General features: G+C 55.1%; 3 protein-coding genes across 3 annotated transcripts in view; all 3 read right to left on the reverse strand.

The window, feature by feature from the left end:
• Positions 1–67: 67 nt before the first annotated feature.
• Positions 68–728, reverse strand: LOC121333067 (chymotrypsin-C-like; the record flags this gene model as incomplete). Its single annotated transcript, XM_041399110.1, has 4 exons — positions 631–728; positions 461–552; positions 276–373; positions 68–193 (listed from the first exon to the last, which is right to left on the reverse strand). Coding segments are annotated over exons 1-4 (356 nt in total), but the record flags the coding sequence as incomplete, so codon positions are not given.
• A 682-nt stretch (positions 729–1,410) lies between these two features.
• Positions 1,411–6,085, reverse strand: LOC121333072 (EF-hand domain-containing protein D2). Its single transcript, XM_041399120.1, has 4 exons — positions 5,886–6,085; positions 2,804–2,951; positions 2,539–2,673; positions 1,411–2,401 (listed from the first exon to the last, which is right to left on the reverse strand). The coding sequence occupies exons 1-4, from the start codon at positions 5,903–5,905 to the stop codon at positions 2,267–2,269; spliced, it is 438 nt and encodes a 145-aa protein (XP_041255054.1). The 5' UTR covers positions 5,906–6,085; the 3' UTR covers positions 1,411–2,266.
• Positions 6,086–7,625: 1,540 nt separating this feature from the next.
• FHAD1 (forkhead associated phosphopeptide binding domain 1) overlaps positions 7,626–20,784 on the reverse strand; it is a 17,770-nt gene continuing 4,611 nt past the window's right edge. The window contains exons 6-24 of the mRNA XM_041399131.1: positions 20,486–20,573; positions 19,962–20,092; positions 18,671–18,763; positions 18,160–18,267; positions 17,670–17,753; positions 16,793–16,945; positions 15,437–15,574; positions 14,547–14,654; positions 13,850–14,075; positions 13,317–13,398; positions 12,808–12,923; positions 12,004–12,163; positions 11,609–11,696; positions 10,205–10,340; positions 9,797–9,924; positions 9,355–9,450; positions 8,544–8,764; positions 7,976–8,149; positions 7,626–7,707 (exon numbers count right to left, since the gene is read on the reverse strand). Of these exons, the coding sequence (XP_041255065.1) occupies positions 7,626–7,707; positions 7,976–8,149; positions 8,544–8,764; positions 9,355–9,450; positions 9,797–9,924; positions 10,205–10,340; positions 11,609–11,696; positions 12,004–12,163; positions 12,808–12,923; positions 13,317–13,398; positions 13,850–14,075; positions 14,547–14,654; positions 15,437–15,574; positions 16,793–16,945; positions 17,670–17,753; positions 18,160–18,267; positions 18,671–18,763; positions 19,962–20,092; positions 20,486–20,573 (2,412 nt within the window). The remainder of the gene's footprint in view (positions 7,708–7,975; positions 8,150–8,543; positions 8,765–9,354; positions 9,451–9,796; positions 9,925–10,204; positions 10,341–11,608; positions 11,697–12,003; positions 12,164–12,807; positions 12,924–13,316; positions 13,399–13,849; positions 14,076–14,546; positions 14,655–15,436; positions 15,575–16,792; positions 16,946–17,669; positions 17,754–18,159; positions 18,268–18,670; positions 18,764–19,961; positions 20,093–20,485; positions 20,574–20,784) is intronic.

The raw sequence follows: 20,784 nt of genomic DNA on the forward strand, positions 1-20,784 counted from the left end.
TGGCCATGAGAACAGGGTCCCTGGCCACACAACCCACAACCCACCCCTGATGCCCCCCATCCCCTACATGATGTAGTAGGAGTCCCAATCCTCATGGACAATAATCTTCTCCACAGCCACGGCTACAGAATCAGGCTCATCAGCCTTTGACACGTCCTGCCTGCCCAGCGCCACACGGTAGGTCATGTAAGAGCTGCCAGGGAGAGAAGGGGTGTCAGTCCCCACAGATATCTCATCCTGCGGGTACAGATGCCCCCCAGCACCCCAACACCCACCTGATGCAGTGGGCAGCTGTCAGCACCCACTGGGGGGCAATGAGGGTCCCACCGCAATAGTGGCTCCAGGACCCGGAGTGTTTGTACTGCAGCGAGATCTGCGAGCGCAGAGGCACAGGGTCAGAGCAGAATGTCCCATCCCTGTCCCCATCCTCATGCCCATGCCTGTCCCTCTGCCCCCTCACCTGCCATGGCCAGCTGTGGGCTACAGCGTCTTCACCGCCCACCACGCGGGAGCTCAGCAGTGGTGGCACGGCCGGCTGACCGCATCCGTAGGCTGTGGGACAGCGGGCAAAGGGACATCAGAGGCTGCTTGTCCCCCCTGCGCTGACCCTTGCCCATCCCCTGCACCTACCGTAGCCCAGCAGCACGACGAGACAGACGGCTCCCAGCATGGTTGTGCGGAGCAAAGGTGCCGCAATGGGGCCGCTCTCCCCTCTTATAGTGTCCGGACTGCCGGGGACCTTGGAGTGGCCCTGCCTGCCGCTGACATGTGGGGACTGTCCCAAGCTGTGGGCACAGGGGCTCCTCAGCCCCATCACCTGCTCTTATCGCACTCACCGTCCCACCTGGGAATGGCCACATCTGCCCGTCATGCGCTGGCACCATGCTGGGACATGGTGGGGACACCTGGCCCTGCTCTGGGAAGGGGCAGGGTGCCTCCTGGGGCACAGGGTCCCTCCTGGGGCACAGCTGTTGGGCAGCCCCCCACCTATGATGGTGTCAGTGAGGTGCTGGGCAGCCCTGCTGCCCCCCAGCCCTGAGAACTGACTTCACCAGGGCACTGCCCCCTCACCCCACCACCCCTGAGGCACAAGGTCTCCTTATCTCACTCTTGATATGGTCAAGAGCAGCCAAAACCCCAGAGGTGCCACAGTCTGGGAAAGGTACAGGTATCAGTCATACTGCCGATGGCCTTTGGTACACATCCTAACACCTGGAAGATCCCTGCTGCTTCCCAAACCATTGTGCCATACAGGTGGCCCAATGAGCCACAGCTCCTCCCTGTTCAGTGCCACCATCTCCAGTGGGAACCATGTACCCATGGTCACACCCCACTCCCCAAGTTCCTTCCCCCCACCGAAGCCCGTGCCACAGAAATGCCCATCCCAGAGCTGCAGCCCAGCAACCAGCATTTAAGAAATATAATATTTATTTGGGATTAAATAAAAAAAAAACATAACACACTCCCTATACTGCCACCTGGGGGACACTGTGGGACAGGTGTGGGTTTTTACAGCCACCCACAAACATGAGAGCCTCAGTGACCCATGCCAACTACTTGTGGCCACCATGCTCATCCTGCCTGGCTGAATACAACATAAAAAAACATAATACAGCCCCACGAGCCAGCAGCTGCCTTTCTGTACATCTTTGATCAAAATAAAGAGAGACACAGCTCCTGAGGGGCTCCATTTCAGCTGGGTGGGCACGCATCCCCAGCACCACACACATACACACACACAAACACACAGAGCCCCTCTACCAGCACCTGGCCCTTGCCATGGCTTTTGTCACTGGTGTCAGACATAGCAATGCCAACAGACGCTGAGCCAGCATGGCCACCAAAACACCCACCACGGCCAACTGTGCAAGCCCCCATCCTGCAAACCTCCCAATGCATTCACAACGTAAAACAGTCTGGGCACAGGTGTCCCAGGGACAGACATTCTGGACATAGCTCCCCTGGGACTCAGCAGCAGAAACCCCCAGTGCAGCTGCAGGCAGAGAACAGGGTGCTGTTCAGGGTGGGGGGCACGCTGGGGAGGTGGGGGGTACAAACAACACCTACAGACACCACAGCAAGAGGGGAGGGGGAGCTGGGGCTGACCGGGCTCTGCCAGCACGGTGGGCGCTGTGCCGAGCCCGTGCCGGGATCCTGCCAGCAGCCCAGGTGGCACACGGCTCGGGCATCACTCCCGGCACAGCTGCCACGTGGCACAGGCAGTGCTGCCAGTCTGGGCACCGCTGTCCAGTCCTGCCTGGCCCTGTCACTGCGTGAAGGTGGACTGCAGCTCCTTGAAGGCTGCCTTCCTCTGCTTCAGCTCCTCTGCCTGCTTCTTCTTCTCCTCCTGCTCTGCTTTGATCTCCTCCTCAAACCTGCTGGCTTCGTTGATGGCTTGTGCCTGTGGATAGAAGTGTTCAGCTGCGAGCTCTGCCAAGCTATCCTGCCCACCCCAACATCTCCACCTCCTGCCTACCCAGAACCAAACTGCCCTGGTGTATTGCCATCTTGCAGTGGGGTCTCCTGACCCTACCTCACCTTGGCCTCAAAGAAGTTCTTGGCGCCTTTCACCCCCTCTGTGGAGACATCGATCTCAGAGAGCCGGGCCAGGGCGTGCAGCCCACTGTCCTCCTGCAGCTCACCCGCTGCTGCCTTCCGGAAAATCAGCAGGAACTGCGAGGGGAGATGGTAGCATTGGCTCCCTGAAGACCTCAAAGCCACCACAGCCACTGCCCACCTTCTCACCATCTTGAACAGTGGCTGGGTCATCTCCCTGCCAGCGTGGAGCCTCCTATCCCCTCACCTCTCGAAAACTGAGCTTGCTGTCCAGGTCTTCATCCACCTCCTTAATCATGTTCTTCAGTCCCAGGTGTGTCTGTGGAGCCCCCAGCTTCTCCATCATCAGCTTCAGCTCCATCAGGTCAATGAAGCCATCTTTCCCTGCGTCGTACCTGCAGGATGGTGGCACAATCCTGACACATCACCACGGGGTGCAGAGCCCACACAGCCCCCCACACTTAACCCCCAGCAGCAGACCCCTGTGTGCTCTCACACTAGCTGGGAAGTGAAGAGGGCTCAGCAAGGACTCGGGCACTGATGGCCTCCAGCAGCTCTCCAGACCACAGGGAACTGCCTCTGAACCGCTAACAACCCCCCGGAGCATTATCCAGGATCGTGCCTGTTTCCGTGCGGCACTTGGCAGGAGAACCTGCCAGGAGGCTGCCAAGCCTGCTGCCAGCTCCCTGTGCCAGGAGCCTGAGCACATGCTCCCCTTGGCTGCAGCATGGGATAACAAGCCATGGGGCTAAGCCCACCGGGCACTGCTCCCCAATTCAGAGTGAGCTCTGCTCACTGATGCTACCTACAGACCTATCAGGAATGCCCCTCCTCAGACTCCTGCCTGTGGCCCTGCCACAGTCCCCTCCAGCTTCCCCGCAGCCACCCTGCTGTTCTCTCCCCTGCCTGCGCACCATGGGCTGTGCCAGCAGCGTGCTGGCGTGGCACAGCAGGATCTCCATGGGGAGCCAGCACAGAGCCACGCTTTGTACAGTTCCACACGTTGTAGGTGGGTAGCTACACACAGCACCCGTTATGACAAGGCTTTTTTTTGTATCTTGTCACTGCAGCAGCCACGCAGAGCCCCGGCTCCCCATGCCGCAGGTCCGTGACTCATCTGTACCTCCCCTGCTGCTGTCTGCTCCGTCCATGTCTCCAGCACCTTCCTGATCTGCCAGGGACCCCAAAATGGGGCTGGTCCTGCTCATCCCTGCCTACTGCTGCCATCACCCTCAGAGTGGGACTGTGGGTACAGATCCCACATGATTTTTGCCTCTAGTACCCCTGTTGGAGCACAGGATCATAGAATCATGGAATGGTTTGGGTTAGAACATATTTTAATTATCTGCCATGGGCAGGGACACCTTCCCAGGTTGTTCCAAGCCCTGTTCATTGTTCATTGGGCCTTGGACACTTTCATGGATGGGGCAGCCACAGCTTCTCTGGACAACCTGTGCCAGGGCCTCACCACTCTCACGGAGATGAACCTCCTCCCAGTATCCAAACTAACCCTGACCTCTCTCACTTTTGAAGACTTTCCTCCTTGTCCTGTCACTCCATGACCTTGTCCAAAGGCCTTCTCCGTCCTGCATCCCATAGAGTTTCTCTGCAAGGGACGAGTTGACTGGCCTGACTTTGCCACTTCATCCCATGCATGCCACCTCCCCAGATGCAGGGCACTTCCATCCTCTCAATCCCCTTCTCTGTTTTTTTGGGATACCAGCATCTTGCATCTCCCAAAGGGCATCATCTCCCCTGTGGAGAGCCAAAACCCTTCCCTGCTTCACTTTATCCTCTACAGCTGGATTGTCACATCCCCAGGACAGCAGCAGCAGGGAGGACAGTATGGCAGGGCTCTGCTCCAGAGCATCCTTCCATTGGGAAACCCCCAGCTCCCAAACCTCCCCAGTGGCTCGCAGCCCCGGCGCTGCTCCTTTCGCTGCAGCGAGACGCCGCAGCTGTCAGAGCAAACACGTCTGCTCCGAGCGCCGCTCCCGCCTGCGCGGCGCCGACACCCGCCCGGCCATCTGCGCCCGGAGCACCCCGGCACGGCCACCCATGGCCTCCGGCACCGGGAGCGGCCGCCGTCCCCCCCCGGGCCCGGAGCACGCTGCCCCCGCCCAGGCTCCCTTCTGCTGCAATGCACGGCTGGCAGCAACCTGCGCCTCTGGCTCGCTGCCGTGTGCTGGCGGGGGGTGACAGCCCCCCACGAGGACACGGGAACAGGGAGACACCGTGCGCCGCCAGGGCTGCTGACGGGGTGTGCCCCTACCCCACGCAGCCCCCCAGCCTTGTGTTACGGGGATCACCGCCTCCAACTCCCCAGTTCCTCCGCCTCCCCGCTCGGGTCCGAGCGAGACCACTCCGGACGCCGATGCGGATCCGCCCCCCGGTACCAGACGGGCTGAGGGCTGTTGGCATGTCGCAGCCATGCCTTCGCCTGTACTGTATGTCCGCGCTTTCCCGGAGTCGCGCTGTCTCCACTCCTCCTGCACAAAGCATCCAGCGCGGGATCCATGGGGATGCTCCGGGCTGTCCCGTTTGCCCCCGGCTACTCCCGCGCATACCAGCGTGACCACGGTTGGAGTCACCCCGATTTCTGGCTCCCCCTGGAAATTTCCAGGGCTGGAGGCTCGCTGCCAGCTCCCCCCCTTCGAGGGGCCGGGGGCCGAGCTCGTGCTCCGAGTCACGCTCCGCCACGCGTGGTGGCATGCAGCGCGGGCAGGGATGCTGAGGACACGCCAGCCTGGCCTCTGCGGCCCCGGGAGCTGCAGGGATGTGGGATCCCTCAGTGATGCGGCAGAAGGAACGTGGGGGTTGCCGGTCCCCTCTTTCAGACCCCTTTCTCTGGCCTCAGCACCAGGGTACCCCATCATGGGGGACAGGAGGTTCCTTCTGCGAGAATTTCGGGGCGCACAGGAACGCCTGCGGCAAGGAGCTGGGCGAAGGTGTCCCCGGCACCAATCCTGGGAGGCGTTTTGGGAGAGGGGTGTCCCTGGCATCCCTCCTGAGAGGGGCAGGAGGGGCATCCCTCCTGCAAGGAATTGGATGTGCCTTGGCATCCCTGCTGCACAGAGCTGGGGCGGGGGGAGTCTCCGACAAGGAGCCCGGAGATCCCTCCCGCAAGAGGCTGAGGTGCATGGGGGTCATTCTCACAAGGACTAGGGGGGTCCCACCCGCAAGCACGGGGCGGGAGGCGCTGGGACATCTGCCCTGCTAGAAGCCGAGATGCAGGAACCGGGATGTCCTGGGTGCCGGATGCCCGGTGTCTCCCGTCCCCCCCGGCGCTGCCATCCGGGGACCCCCCTCTCCCTGTGCCCCACACTCACTGTCGGAAGAGCCGTTCCATGTCGCGGAGCTGCCGCCGGGAGAACTCGCGGAACTCCCCAGCGGGGCTGAAGACGCGGCGGCCACTGCCCCCGGGCGAGCCCTCGCCCACCGCCCGTCCCGCGGGGCTGCCCGGCGCCGGCCCCGGCCGTGGCCCCCGGCCCCCCCCGGCTCCCGCGCCCGCCCCGGGGGGCTCCGGCTGCCCGCCCCGTCAGCACATCGCCGTGCCCTCGGGCCGCCCCGCCCGCCCGACTGCGCCCGCCCGGCTCCCGCACCGGCCCCGGAGGAGTCCCCTCCCCGCCGCTCTCCATCAGCCATCACCGTCCCTTCAGACGCCCTCCCCTCCACCGGCAGCATCGGCAGGGCTCATCAATCCCCCACCGGGACCAGCCTGGGATGATCTTTAGGGCCCGGCATCACCATACCCCGGTGGGATCCCCCCGGACCATTTTTAGGATCCCTTTCAACCCAAACCAATCCATGATTCTATGAGTCTATAGGCTCGAGTACGGGGAGTCTGATGCACTCACAACCACCTGTGCTCTTGCCATCTCCGTCCATTCCTGACCCAGAGTTTGCCAAGGGTGGCATGGAGAGGACACACAGAGTCATGGAGCAGCCCAACATCTCCAGATACACCTGCAGAGGATGCCCACGGCAGCGTCTTTAACCTACTCAAGCATCGGTCAAGGTCATGCTTTGCCCCAAAGTAAACCCAGGCATTCAGACAGGGAAGCATCCAGCTTCTCCTGGCATAGGGAGCAGGAAAACCAGGCCACACCAATGCCCAGAGCCCCACTAGGGATCGGCCACTGTGCACACGTGCATGCCCAGAGACGATGCAACCCTGCATCAGCCCACTGCAGCCTTCTGTGTTGCTTCCAGACCTTTTTTCTCCTATTAAAAAATAAAGACCAAGAAACCACAGTGGGGGTTTGCTTACATCCAAATTAACCTCAGCTGAAGAGGTTTGCAGAGGCACATGGACTGCTCCAAGCGATGCTGAGGCAGAGCGGCTGCAGGGATGATGTGCTGGAGCTGCTTATTGCCTGCAGGGACCCACTCTCCAAAGCACTGCTGTTTCCCAAAATCCAGGGCCTGCTCTCCCCTTTGCTAAGGGTAAGAATCAGTAAGTGAGCCTGTGCCATCACCCCACCGCACCCCACCAGTATATCGCTCTCATCTCCCCAGCTTGTCCTCATGCTGCTGCAGTACTGGCATGGCTGACATAGGTCCTCTTCTTCCCCCTTCCCAGGTGGCAGGTCCAGCATTCCTGGGGTGTTCCAGGAACTCCAGAATTCCATACTACATTGTGCCTTATGTTCCAGTTTCCCCATGACATGATGGAGACTGGAGGACACAGGAGTTACAAGGGGTATTTGAAGCCATGTTGGCTTCATGTGCTTGAGGCCACTTCAGCAAGGACAGGACACACTACCCACAACTGACTTCACACATCACTAGGCTGTATTCACACACACAAATACACACACTTGTACACTGTATATATCCTCACCACCTTTTCCACTGCCATAAATCCCGCCACACTCTAATGGGACATGGACTGTGGGAAGATAAGGTCCTACATTGTACAGTCACACCAGTGTGCCCAGGAGCTACGGGATACAAACTGGAGCTCCTCAAAATGCACCCTCACCTCCACCTCCACCCTCACAGAGTCCGCAGCGATGACTGTTCCTACTGCAGACCACCACCTAGTGAAGGTCCCCGTGGTGCTGCTCCTATGAGCTTCCTGATTTGACAGCATCTGCCATGCACTCCTTGGCCTTCGGCTTGCCTGAGCAGAGTCTTTGTGGCTCCAGGCTGCAGAAGAGAGACAACAGACACAGCGTTGACCAAGAGAGCTCAGCATGACCTGCTCTTCTCCCTTGCCCCCATACATGGTGCAAACCCATCCCTACAGGTGTCTGCACCTCCTCCAACTTCATCAAGAGATTTGGCCACGCTGCTGCAGCTGAGCACTGGAGGCCTGGAACCTCCAGCCTCTTGGGATGGTCTGACTGACCACTCTGTGAATGGTTCCCAAGAGGTGGAGCTGGCTGTTGTACAAAGAGCAAGAGTTAGGTGTTGCCTTCTCACCTTGCACCGTTTGGCCGCTTGCCGCAGCCTCTTCTCCTGGTCCAGCTGGAGCTGCATCCTCTCCAGAGCCTCTCTCAGCAGAGCCTTCTCTTCTGCCTCCCTGTGGGCTTCATCTTCCAGGCTGGACATCTCCTCCTGGCACCTTTGCAGGGAAGCTTGGCTCTGCCTGTGCAGAACAGGAGGGGAGGATTCTGTTGGTCTTTTCCCCTTACCAACTGTGCTCTCCCACGCCTTCCTTGGTCCTGCTGGACATCATCTCTCTGCCCCAGCTGATGCCGCTGCTGTCCCAGGCTCCAGCCACCCAGCACAAGGGAACTTGTCAAGGCTTTCCCAGCTCTGACACTGCTCAACTGTGTGAGGCTGCAGAAGGTACCACTGCAGACAACTGGGAGGACCTTTCCCCACTCCTCTTGACATTTGACTTTTGTACCGTGGCCATAGACACAGACTGGTCCCAGACAGACACAGGACTCAGCAGTGTCATGTCACTTCTTGCCCCAAACTCCCTGTCACTTGGCATCCAAGGATCAGGTCTTGTTCAGAACCCTGACTTTCCATACCTGAGCTGCTCCACACTCCCCTCATAATCTTTCAGCATTTCTTCTTTCCTTTCCAGGCGAACCTGGAGGTTCCTGATCTTTTTGTACAACAGCTCTAGGGCCTTCTGTCTCTGCAGTCCCACTTTTGCCCTTCTCTCCTGAGGAAGGTGCTGCAGAGGCTGCATTCCTGACAGCTCCTTCATCTCCACCAGGCTTCCCAGAGCACCGATTACATCAAGGTACTGTGGGAAGAAGAGGGAATGCATTATTTACCAGGTTTGCTGCATTCCATCATGCTGCTCAGCCATCTGCTTTCTGTCTGCTTTCCTGAGGACATGACAGCGTCCCAAGGAAAGTAGGTTTGCATCTCATTCCCAGCTGCACACCTCACTGGGATTGGATTGCTTCTTTTTCTAAGATGACTGTTTTCCCTACTGGGTTTCCCTGCATTTTTGGAGGGAAGAAACCCCTTACACAACCCATCAGCTGTGCTACCCGTGGACCCCTTCCCTGGCAGCTCCCTCCATTGCTCCCCAGCCTCTCTGACACACCATGGCATGTTTTGGGGTACCAGGATGTCCTGGCAGACACATAATGTGCTCTGGGCCATAGAATAATTTAGATTGGAAAGGAAACTTAAAGATCATCAAACCAACCCCCTCTGCCATGGACAGGGATGTCTTTAACTGGACCACAAAGCAGTTAATCTTCAACATTCCTCCAGCATCCTGATGTGACATACCTCCAAAATGTTTTCAAAAAACATCTAAACTCTACACACTGGGCATGTACACACACTCTACATCATTTACCACATCTATCCCTGACATACCATCTTCTCACCCAAGTCTGTTGCCTCAGCCATTTCCAAGCTCACTGCACTGTTGGAGATCCTGAATGAGCTCCCATTAGGAACATGGTCAGGAACCTGCAAAGACAGGGAAAGACCCATGGAGCCCTCTTTGGGTGTGTTTTTTGGTCAAGTGGCCTTGTGCCTCCCTTTCACCCCATGGGAAAATCACCCCAGTATTGCTGTGGTCCCAAGCCTCCCACTCTGCTCAGCCCATGGCATTCCTGGTGCTACTCCAACAGCACCAGGCAATGTGCTGGTCCTGATGGAGCTGCCACTCTCTGCAGGAGCACTGCCTGCTATCCATCAGGCTGCATCTCCCTGACTCCTTATGCAGTGTCTCTGAAAACCTATTTCTCCCTTTCCCAGGGCGTACTTTCCAAACAAAGTCACAGGCATTACAAACCACACACTGCCTCCCTACCTTGCCAGCCTTCAGTTTTTCTCCCAACACAGGAGCAGGTTCCAGCTCAAGGCGTCTTTGTTGGACTATTTTTTCTGGTAAGTCTTTCATCCAGACCACCAGTGGCTCTGAATTGCTCTTCACAGCACCTGGAGGCAAACAAACATGTGCTAAATTGTTCCACTCTCCACACAACTTTGAGGCTGCCCAGCTCTCCCAGCCTCCCTGTGAGGGTGGGCAGGCCCTGGCACAGGACGCCCAGAGCAGCTGTGGCTGCTTCATCCCTAGAAGTGCCCAAGGTCAGGCTGGACGGGGCTTGGAGAAACCTGAGAAAGTGGCAGGTGTCTCATGGCAGGGGGTGGAACAAGATGGTCCTTGAAGTTTCTTCCAACCCAAACCATTCCATAGTTCTAGGAGAGCCCTGCTCACCTGAGCACTGTCTCTTCTCCAGCATCTTTACTCTCTCCCGGAGCTCGGCCAAACCTTCTTTTTGGCGCTGGATCGTTTCCTCGTGCCTGAGGCCTCGGCATTTCGCACCGAGCTCAGCCAAGTCTGATGGTGGCTCCTGAAAGAAGACAGATTCTTGCCCAGTCTGCATCTGGCGCAGCACAAGCACAATGTAAACACAGCCTTGCTGCCAGACACTGGGTGCTTGGCACAAGAACAAAGCCTGGGGAGCATCTCCATGGATTGGGGGGTATAAGAGACTTGTTAGAGACCTCTTTCCTGCTCTGCTGTGCCATGGTCAGGATATGAACCCTGTAAATGCTCTGATCTGAGTTCTGAAATGAACTCTCTAAATGGAGAGCCAGGAGAGGGTTGGTGCACAGCCCTGAACAGCCACGTTGATGTTTTTCCCTTGTCTTTTGCACCACCAGAGAGCATTTGCCATCTACACACAAACACCGTTGCACTTCACAGACTGTGTCCCAAACACAAACTGGGACATTACTCTCTACACGTGCACTGCCTCTCCCAGCCCCATCCAGATCCCTGCATTACGGCAAACATCCAAAAATCTGTGGTGGGACTAGGGCCACAGGGCTGATGATGGCTGCAGACCCCCAGCTCCGGTCTGGCTGCTGTCACCCCACATCTCTGCCCATCCCGCTCCTGAATGGCACTCCCAGCACTGGGATCTCCCCCTCCCCAACACAGAATGTGAAGCAGGATGGGCAGTGCCTCCCACCCGCTCATCAGCTGGCTGTGAGTCACGCCGGCCCCCGCAGCCAGCCGGTCTTGCTGGCACACTGCTGGCTGCCACCATCGCTGAACAGAATGTACAATTCCCACAGTCCCTCCATCTGCTGCTGCCACCACCTGCGAGTTCTTCCCTTTTCCAGCCTTGGGAAAATCAAATAGGGATTTGGCACAGGAGAATGAGGAGCATTTCTTCCCGTCCTGTGCAACAAGCTGCCCTTAATTCTGCACATACAAGCCTAGGACTGGTTCTGCATTACCTGCACAGCCAGCATCCACAGCTTACCAAGCTGGGAAAAGGAAGGAATGCTTGCATGTTGCTATTCCTCTAATTGGCAATTAACACAGCCATTAGCACGCACAACACTTGGTGGTTCCAAAGTGCTGTGCAAACATCAGATCATTAACCAGCAGCAGCCTGGTGGGCGCTGTGGGTTCCCTGGATCAGAGGCAGCACAGGCAGCCCTGGCTTGGGAAGGATGCCCGGCCATCCCACCCTCAGGCCAGTGCAGGGCAGCTCCAGGCTCGGCTCTCACCATGATGCCAAGAAACACCACGTGCCATCAGTGCTCTTGGCAAACCCACACCTCGGTCCTCTCCATGAGGACTCACTCTCTGGGAGGCTTCACTCACCTGCACTGGTGTCCTGGGAGCATCCTCTTTGTTCTCCAGTGTTTGTTGGGAAGCATCCTTCCGCACCTGGCAGCGCCTTTGGGCTTGGCTATGTGGAGAGACAAGAAGTTGTGGGACCCTATGATGGATGAAGGTGACCCAAACAGCTGTGGAGAGCAGCACCCTGGGCACCCACAGTGTAGATGGGAACACTCACTTAGATACAAGTACCTGAGTGACACATCTACTGGCATGAGCTCCACTAAACCCCCATTTTGGTTCCTGTGTCACGGATTCAGAGCTGAGTTCGATCCTGATACTCTCACGTGTGCCTTTTGCTCTGAGGAGAACCCTAAACACCATCAGCTGCTGGGCACACAGAATGGCATCCATGAAGCCTTGCTTCATGGGTGTACCTTAATTCTTCAGCTGCTGCTTTCAGGGCCCGATCCTTCTCCTCCACAAGGCTGGACATCTCAGATAGCTTCTCCCTGAGCTGGTTCACTTCCCACTCCCGGTGTTTCAGCTGCCTCTGGCTGTGCTCCAGCTCCACTTTCTGCTCTTCACTCAGCTCCCCTAGGCACAGAACAGCCTCATGGGATGCTGGCTGACTCATCACCCAGTCCTGGGGGATCTGCAGCTGGTGCACACTCATCAAAGCAACAATGGGGCTCATCCCTGCAGAGCCCTGCCTTGGCAGATGCCCTCAGATCCTGGGCCATGTCAACAGGACATCCTGGTTTACTAAATCCCAGTCCCTCTGTTGGAGGTACAAGCCAGGGCAATTCCTTGCTGTGGCAATTTTCCTTCATATTGAAGGAGGACAGATCACCAGCATTTTCTGACTTGCATTTTTTGACTCCACACATTCCTCGTGGGCTCTGTCCTCATGTTCACAGCACTGCCCATGGAGGAATCCCAGGCAAGGCTTTCCCAGTCCACTGGCTTAGAACATCTTCAGCTCCAAGAAGTTCACCAGTGTGATTTTGAGCTCAGTTTTGTCTACCTGCTCTCTCCCTGATTACTCTGCTCTCTCATTGCCACTGCTATTACTTAGCCAAAGATGGGGGGAAATTCACCTTCCCAAAGGGAACAGACTGCGTGCTTTGCCCCCAGCAGGACAAAGCATTGCCTGAGAATTGTGACATCAATTTCCTGTGATTTGTGTGTGCTTGGAGGAGGATGGGGGTGATGGCAGCCACACAGTGCACATCACCCACCTCTCATGTCCGACATCCTGGTTCTGGTTTCTGACAGCTCTCTGCTGAGCCTGCTGATGACTGCCTTCTTTTCCAGGAGTGTGCCCTGCACCACTGCCAGCTCCTCCTGCAGTTTCCTGGGAAAGACCAGTGCAGATCTCACAGCCATTGGGAAACCTCATTGCAGGGAGCCCATGCACGCCTTCCTGTGCTGCATTCCTGCTTAATATTTAATTATTTAATTGTTTTTTAACCTGCCTTTTGGTCCCCTGGGGTCACCCTGTGGTGTGGGATTGGCCACACCACTTGCTCTCACCTGGAGCCATCCAGATGGCAGATTGTCACGTGCTATTTGGCATCACTTTGATGCTCTATGCTCTTAGGATCACTTCAACCTAGTAAAGGGACTTGAGTCCTATCCCAGACTAAAAAGATCTTGGGACAAGTGGCATTGGACTTCCTTAGGCTCTCCCAAGTGGTCCCTGCCCTTCTCCAAGCATGTCTGACCACCATCAGCGAGTGCTGCTCACCTCAGACAAACATGAGACTCCATGGCAGGACAAATCTCCAGCCAAGCTCCTGATGCTGAGCTGTGGGCATCACACTGAAGTCCTAAAGGACACAAGAAAAAAGGTCTGTTACTTCTTTGTAACACTTACGTGCTTGTTGCTTCTGCTACACAAATAATTTCCTTCATGTGGTGGCTCTGAGGACTGTCTCTTTGGGAAACCTATGCCCCCGAGAGTCCAGTTCCAAGTGGACAATTCTTGACATCCAGCCTTGATTGGGATTGCTTCTGTCTTGGAGAAACCTAAAGCATGCCAGTCTTGTAATTTTAGAGGGCAAAGAGCCCTTCTCCAGTGGCAAAGCCCTGACAAAACCACCAAACAATAAAACAGCTTCTGCAGGGCCTCACAGAGCTTGTCCTGCAGGGGAATAACCTTCATTCAACATCTTCCCAATGTTTTCTATAGCAGCAAATTCACTGTTCCATCTCCACACACATTTCACGTTAACCCAGCCTGTTCCTGGTACAGGCACATACCATAAAACCCTCACCTACCTTCCATTTTTTCCACAAGTGCTGCCTTTTCCTCCTCCAGCACCTTCTGCTGCTGAGTGGCCTCTAGCAGCCTGTCCTCTAAAGCCAAGATGGTCAGGGAATGCTGCCTGCTTTGCTCCCTATATCCTGCTACCTCTTCTTGCAGTTTCTGCCTCTGTAACTCATGTTCCTCCTGGGCAGCCCTGAGCTGTTGGCTCTGCTGGAGCACCTGCTGCTGCAACAGTGCCTGGGAAACAAGATGTGGGAGCTCGGTTGGAAGCACTGGGGGTTTCTTTTGGGACCACCATCAGCATCATCTCTCCTGGATGGTGGTGACAAGAATGGAGGGAAGGATTTCAGGGATGGGGGAAGCCTTCTTCTCCAACACTGCATCCTCCACCTGCACAGGTCAGTGCAAGTACCTCTTGTGCAGTAATTTTCTTCAGCTCGTGCAAGGCTTCTCTCAGTTTTCCCTCTGTCAGTTCCTGCTCCTCTGCCTTCTTTGTGTTTGCCTATCAGAGGAAATTAGAAGTAATTTGGTTAGCCAGGAATCCACTTTTCTTTCTGCAGAGCTGCTCTCTGTGTATTTGGGGGCAGGGGGGGGCAGGCAGGGAAGCCCCTTCATCTACCAGGGCTTTGAGCCCCTGGAGCACCACACTAGATTTCCCCTTTTCTTCATTCCAAGAGTGAGCTGTTCTGCTTCACCTCCCGTGCTCACCTCAGCCATGCTTCTTAGGTGGCTTTCCAACTCTTGGATCTTCCTCTGTTCTTCCTCCACAGATTTCTTGCATTTTTCCTTCTCCTCAGTGACAGCATTTTCCAGAATCTGTGAATCGACAGACCACAGATTCACTTCAGGAAAAAAAGACCTCAGCTCCAAGGAGGAAAGCAGCAGGGAGGGTCATTACTCTGGAGCAGGGGCAGGTGATGGGAGAAAAATTTGGCAGGACACGAGGTAACTCAGGGAAAGAGAGGATGGGAGCACCTGGGGAAAAGCACAGCAGAGAGACTGGGTAGGAGGTGCTTGGCTGCTCCTTGCCTGATTCCTTAGAAAACTGTACACCAGGAAACCACCATTCCCAAGGTGCCAGACACAGAAGCAGACTGGAAACTGTCCTACAAGGCCACCACGATCACAACACACACGTGGCAAAACACCCATTCGCACCCTGACACTGCACCCCACACCAGAGCCACTGGTGCGATGGCCTGGGCCTCCCTGGGGCTGAGGGGGACTGCTGCCCCCCTGCTCCACAGGAATACCTATTTCCAGCCAAAAAGGAGCCAACGGGACCCCAGCATGGGGAAGGAGGGAGAGAAGGCTTGAGAAGAAGCAGTGCAATGTTTCCCTAAGCTCATGGATCACGATGCTCCTTGCATCCCTTTCCCCTGGTGACTGACTGGCAGCTGTGTACCCTGATGTTACCTGCAGGTGCTTCCCAGTTCCACCATGGATACTTTTGGATCCATATGGGAGGATATCCAGTCCCTTGGGACTGCATTCAGTTTGGAACTAGAGGTTCCTCCTCTCATTATCCAACACTCTTATAGAGATCCATTTTTCCTGCATAACGTTCCTCTTCTGAAACACCAACCATGTCACTGTACCTGTTTGCTCTCCTTGTCCTTTTCCAGGATAATTTGCTGGATTTTTTTCTGTAAGTCTTGCTCATGTTTTGCTTCCAGCTCCTTTGTGTGCCCCTGCAGCAGCTCCGCCTGCAGCTCCTGGAGCTTCTCTAATTGCTCCTACAGGGAGATATGGAGGCATTAAAGGAAGTGTGTTAGCAGCAAGGCAAGAAATAAACCTCCTGTGTTCATTCACTCACAAAAAATTAACAAAAGAGATCTCCTCTCCATCCTGCTGCATTAGGGATAAGGACACACTGACAGTGGGCTCTGTCTCCCTTACCTTACATTTCCTCTAGACTCAGGGATCTCAGTTACTGTACATCCCCAGGCTTGCTTGGGACTGCCATCATATTTACCCACAGAAAGAGTCCAAATCCATCTGGTTTATGTGCATAAATATTTCTGTACCTGCAACATCTGATTCCTTTGTGCCATCTCCTGACTCTTTTCCAACAAGCTCCCGAGAGCAGCCAACAGCCCTGCAAAAGTCAATGGAGCCTCACTGTGTGGGTGCTCACACACCATATTATGGATATCCAGGAAAATTTCTTCATGAAAAAGATGGTCAGGCATTGGAATGGGCCACCATTACTAGAAGTATTCAATAAAGTGTGAAGCTGTGGCACTTGGGAACAGTGCTGGCTTAATGGTGGTACTTGATGACCTTGGAGGCATTTTCTAGCCCTAAAATTTCCATGATTCTGTGACTTTTTCCCCAAGGAGTGGCTCATGCTGGACTTTATCCTCTACATCTGGCTTGCCAGGACATCCTACATTCCCAGAGATGCCTCGTAGGACACAGACCTTTGCCAGAGGTGTGCAGGTCTACCCCTGCGCTGTCCAGGAGCTGCTCTGCACCCTCCAGCCAGGAGAGAGGACCACGTGCCATGTCCACCACTGCTGTCCTGATGGCTGAGACAGGGGGATCCAGGCACAACAGCTCCAGCTGCCCCAGCTCCCCTCGCAGGCTGGCACTGCTGCAGGGGCTCCTCAGGCAAGCCTGGAAGAAATGGAACCAGTGGGGAACAAGCCAGTCTCCACTGTCAGTGGCCTTCAGGGACTGGCAAATGACACAACATTTCTGAACATCTCAGGCCAGGCTGGATGAGGCTTGGAGCAACCTTGTCCAGCGGAAGGTGTCTCTCCCCATGGCAGGGGCTGGAACAGGAGGGGCTTTATGGAGAATCTGTGACAAACTCCTGGGAACATGAACACTTAGGGATGATGCTTTGTTTCAGGGTTGTATCTTTACACTGGCCTTTTCTCAGGCCAACACAACACCCTGTGCTACTACCTCCCAGCAGCCATTTGGTCCTCAGTATTTAAAGAGCTGACCTGGAGCTTCCGCAGGGAGTTCTTGAACACCTCGATGTTTGCAGACACCTCCCTCTCCTTTGTGAGCCTGGAGCTTAATTCCTTCTGCAGACTCTTTTCTCTCTCATGACTTTGTTGGTTCTCATCAGAGATCTGCCTGACCTTCTCTATCACCTGGCAAAAGTGGGTGAAGAAAGAGGAAGATAAGACTGTTTTCCAGCTGAGGGGCCAGGGATCGTCTCAGAGAGCAACAACTGAGACCTGCTGCAAACTGGCAGCCACGTCAGACTCCTGGGCTTGTCCCTGTTGCAGACCACTGACTCCCTCCAAGCTTTGAGAGAAAAAAAAAACTGTGTCCCCTTCATGTCATGGAGTGTGGCAGCAGCTCTCTGGCCACAGAGAGAAACACACAACTTTCCCAGGCATTGTTCTGGGAAAGCCTGTGAGAAGATCAGAGAAAAGAATGAGAAACAATTCTTATCTTGCTGCACCTGGTATTGTGAACATGTGGAATGTGTTATGGATATTTGTTTACCAAAGAGTGGTTTCTTAATTAGCCAACGGTGATGGTGTTTTAATTAAAAGATCAATTAATTCTACCTGTAGTGAACTAGGGCATAAAAAGAGCAATGGGTTTCTTAATAAAGATTATTGATCAGCCTTCTGTGAATTCATGGAGTATGTGCCAATTATTATCCGGCCAGGGGCTGCTTTGCTGTAACAATGGAGCAGTGCTATTAACCTGGGACAGCCACAGCCCAAATCCTCCTCTGGAGAAGCCTGGATGCTGCAGCCCTACTGCACATGGAGCAGGCACCATGCTGTTCTGCTGCAGCTGCCACAAGGCATCGGGCTTTGCAGGCTCTGAACATCTCTGTGAGCTGGTGGCCAAACTCACCTGCTGCTCTGTTACAGGTTTCCCTGTGCTGCCAGCTGCTGATGGAGAAAAGACTTGCATCACTTGGGTCTTGAAGGACTCCAGCTGCAGCAGGGATCAACACATAGAAACAAACACCACGAATCATTAACAGCTGCTCTGCTGATCACTGATGGTCCATATCTAGTGTGATGTTATCTGCAAAGGGCTGTCCCTGCCCACAGCAGCATTACCCAGACACTGAGGAAGGTTGGTGTGGCTCCCAGACAGCATAACTAAGATTAGAGATTCCTTTTTTGTATGCTATTAAACTGCTACGTTGTCCATGCTGCCCACACAAATTCTGGATAAGCCTTTTATACTTCACCCAGTGACAAGACAAGCCCCGTGCCAGGGTTTGGTGCTCAGGACTTTGGGTTTCTGTTTCCACGGCACATATTCCCCATGGGAAGCTGCACCCCTGTGCTGCTCACAGCCCCAGTGGTGATGTTCCCATCCCTGCCACCCCTACCTGCTCCCCAGCTCGCTGCATGTCAGAGCGCAGCAGGCGCTCCCTGCGCCCCATCTCCCGCAGCTGCCCCGCCTGCTGGGACCACGCTGCCTTCAGCTCCTCCTCTGCCTGCAACAAGAGCTTTGGCATCTCAGAGTGACATCCAAAACCATGCCATGGCCATTTCAACCACTGTTCCCATCAGACAAGTCCAAATGTGCCTTTGGAATACCAGGAGACAGACAGCAATCCTGGTGCAGGGAGTGGGCTTGCAGCGTCGACCCTTCCTAGGGACAACCCTTTTGTCTGGGTTTCACCCCTGGGATATTGTCCATCCTTGACTTCCTCACCCAACACCCACACAGGGCACTCTGCCATCTGTTTTTCTTCTTCCATTGGGGTCCATGGTAGAGCTCAGGACAGTTGGATGCCCTGCCCATCCAGCCTGTGCTCCCAGGGATTGCTGGTCCCCGTCCCACCCCTCTGGGATGGTGGCACCAGCCCTCTGTGTGTCCCCTGCAGCCAACAGTACCTTGGCTTTCTCAGCCAGTTGCTTTTGGACACTCTCATGCTTCCGGATCTCCCCCTGCAGCCCCTGCAGGTCCCGCTCCAGCTCCTCGATGCGCTGCAAGAGCCCGGGGAGGGTGGGGGGTCTCACCAGGGCAGCTGGGCATTGCCCCTCTAGATGACCTTCACTCATCAGAAAGATTTTCTGCCCATCTAACTCGCTTTGTTTACTGGAATTCTCTTCTAACCTGTATTTACTGTGCTTATATCAGCTTACAAGTGGAATTCAATCTGATTTCCGATCACGTCCCCCCCAAGCCCCCTCTCCCGCACCCTCCCCCTCACACTGTAAACCAGTTGCAGATCCAACAGAATTTACACTTCCCCAGGTCTTATGCCCATTATGTGCCTTTCAGGACAGGAGCTGAGTTCCAAACAGCTCCCTTACAATGCTCAGTTAATTATTCCCTTGCTGATGCTTTCCTGCAGCCACTGCTTACCCAAAATGACTTTTGACTCACATTTCTGCAGGAGATTAGCTCTTGCTCTCTGAGTTCATGCTTTGTTTCTTCTTTAATTCTTGAGCACTAGAAGGAATGGCAACCAAGAAAAATAACCATCAGGGCAGTGATACCATCACTCCTGCTGTGAATGGGACACTGGCACAGGCTGCCCAGGCCAGTGGTTGAGTTGCCATCCCTGTAGGGATTTAAAAGACACTTGGGGACATGGTTTAGTGGTGGCCTTGGAGGTCCTGGAGTAATGGCTGGACTCACTGATCTTACAGGTCCTTTCAAACCTCAGCAATTCTACGATTCACAAGTCAATCCTTGTGATCTCCTGGCACATTGCAGCCAGCACAGTCTGCCCTTATCATGCTCCCAGTGCAGCTCTGCCAGTTGAGGAGGAGCTGCCCATGCAGAGGAACAAATTGCTGCTGCACAAGCCACCTTCTTTAAGGACAAATCCAGGCTGGGCCCCAGTGAGTCCCATGGCACAGTGACATGGCTCCTCGGGAGGACCTTGGCAGGAATATTTTTTGTGTACAAACAGCTACTGTGCTCACAGGAGTCCAGGGCATACAGTACCTGATGCAGAGCAAGGAGGGAGATCCAGCTGGGGAAGGAGACCCTGATCCATGGGCATCCTGGCACACCCAGACATGGTCAAGGGACCATCACCACTATATCCCAGTGATACAGCTGCTACTGTCCTCACCAGAGAGAAGCACGACCCTTCTCACCTGCTTTCCCACCTTAATCCCCAGGTCAAGCAGGGGGTCATAAATTACTGAGCCCCTAATTAGTGCTACCAACCTTGGCTGAAACCACGGCCAGCTGATTGTCCTTCTCTTGGTTTTCCTTATTCAGTTTTTCAGTCTCTTGCTGAAGTTGCTGGATTTTCTGATCCTTTTGCAGGAGTTCTCTTTGCATGTTGCTCACCAGACCTGAGGAAAAGAACTCTGGTTAGAGATCACGCAGGTGTGACATTTAGATGGGATATTGAGAAGCAAATCTTCCCTGTGAGGGTGGGGAGGTTCAGGCACAGGTTGCCCAGAGAAGCTGTGGCTGCCCCATCTCTGGAAGTGTCCAAGGCCAGGCTGGATGGGGCTTGGAGCAGCCTGCGGTAGTGGAAGGTGTCCCTGCCCATGGCAGGGGGTGGAATGAGGAGCTCTTTAGGGTTCCTTCCCACAAGGCACTAGGAATGATTTGTTGCCTGTACAGTTTGGCCAATGCTTGCTCCTTATCCAGAGCCAGTCCCAAACTGCTTCATGCCCTGACCCAAAGCTCCAGGGATACAAAACCTGCAGTCAAAGCCTGGTCCCTCTTCAACTTCTCACTTTCCCTCCGCAGCCTCCCGATCTCCAGGTCTCTTTCATGGAGGGAATGGCTGAAAATTTGGTTTGGGCCTTTCTGCAGGTCGTTGATCTGCAAAATACAGATTTACCTGTGCTCCTCACCACAACGTTCATTGACTGCTACAGATCCTTCAGAGAGGGTCATCTGGCACTTGTGGTTTGGTTGGACCGCTCTTTAGCATCTTAAATACATCCTAAATGTGCTCTGGCTGTTCCTGCTGAAATCCTAATGCCAGAGGTGGGAGGGAGGAAGTGGTGGAAGGGAGGGAGGGAGGGAGGGG

The sequence above is a fragment of the Onychostruthus taczanowskii genome, unplaced genomic scaffold (genome assembly GCF_017590055.1).
Source record: "Onychostruthus taczanowskii isolate IOZ18803 unplaced genomic scaffold, ASM1759005v1 scaffold155, whole genome shotgun sequence".
Classification (NCBI taxonomy): Eukaryota; Metazoa; Chordata; class Aves; order Passeriformes; family Passeridae; genus Onychostruthus; species Onychostruthus taczanowskii.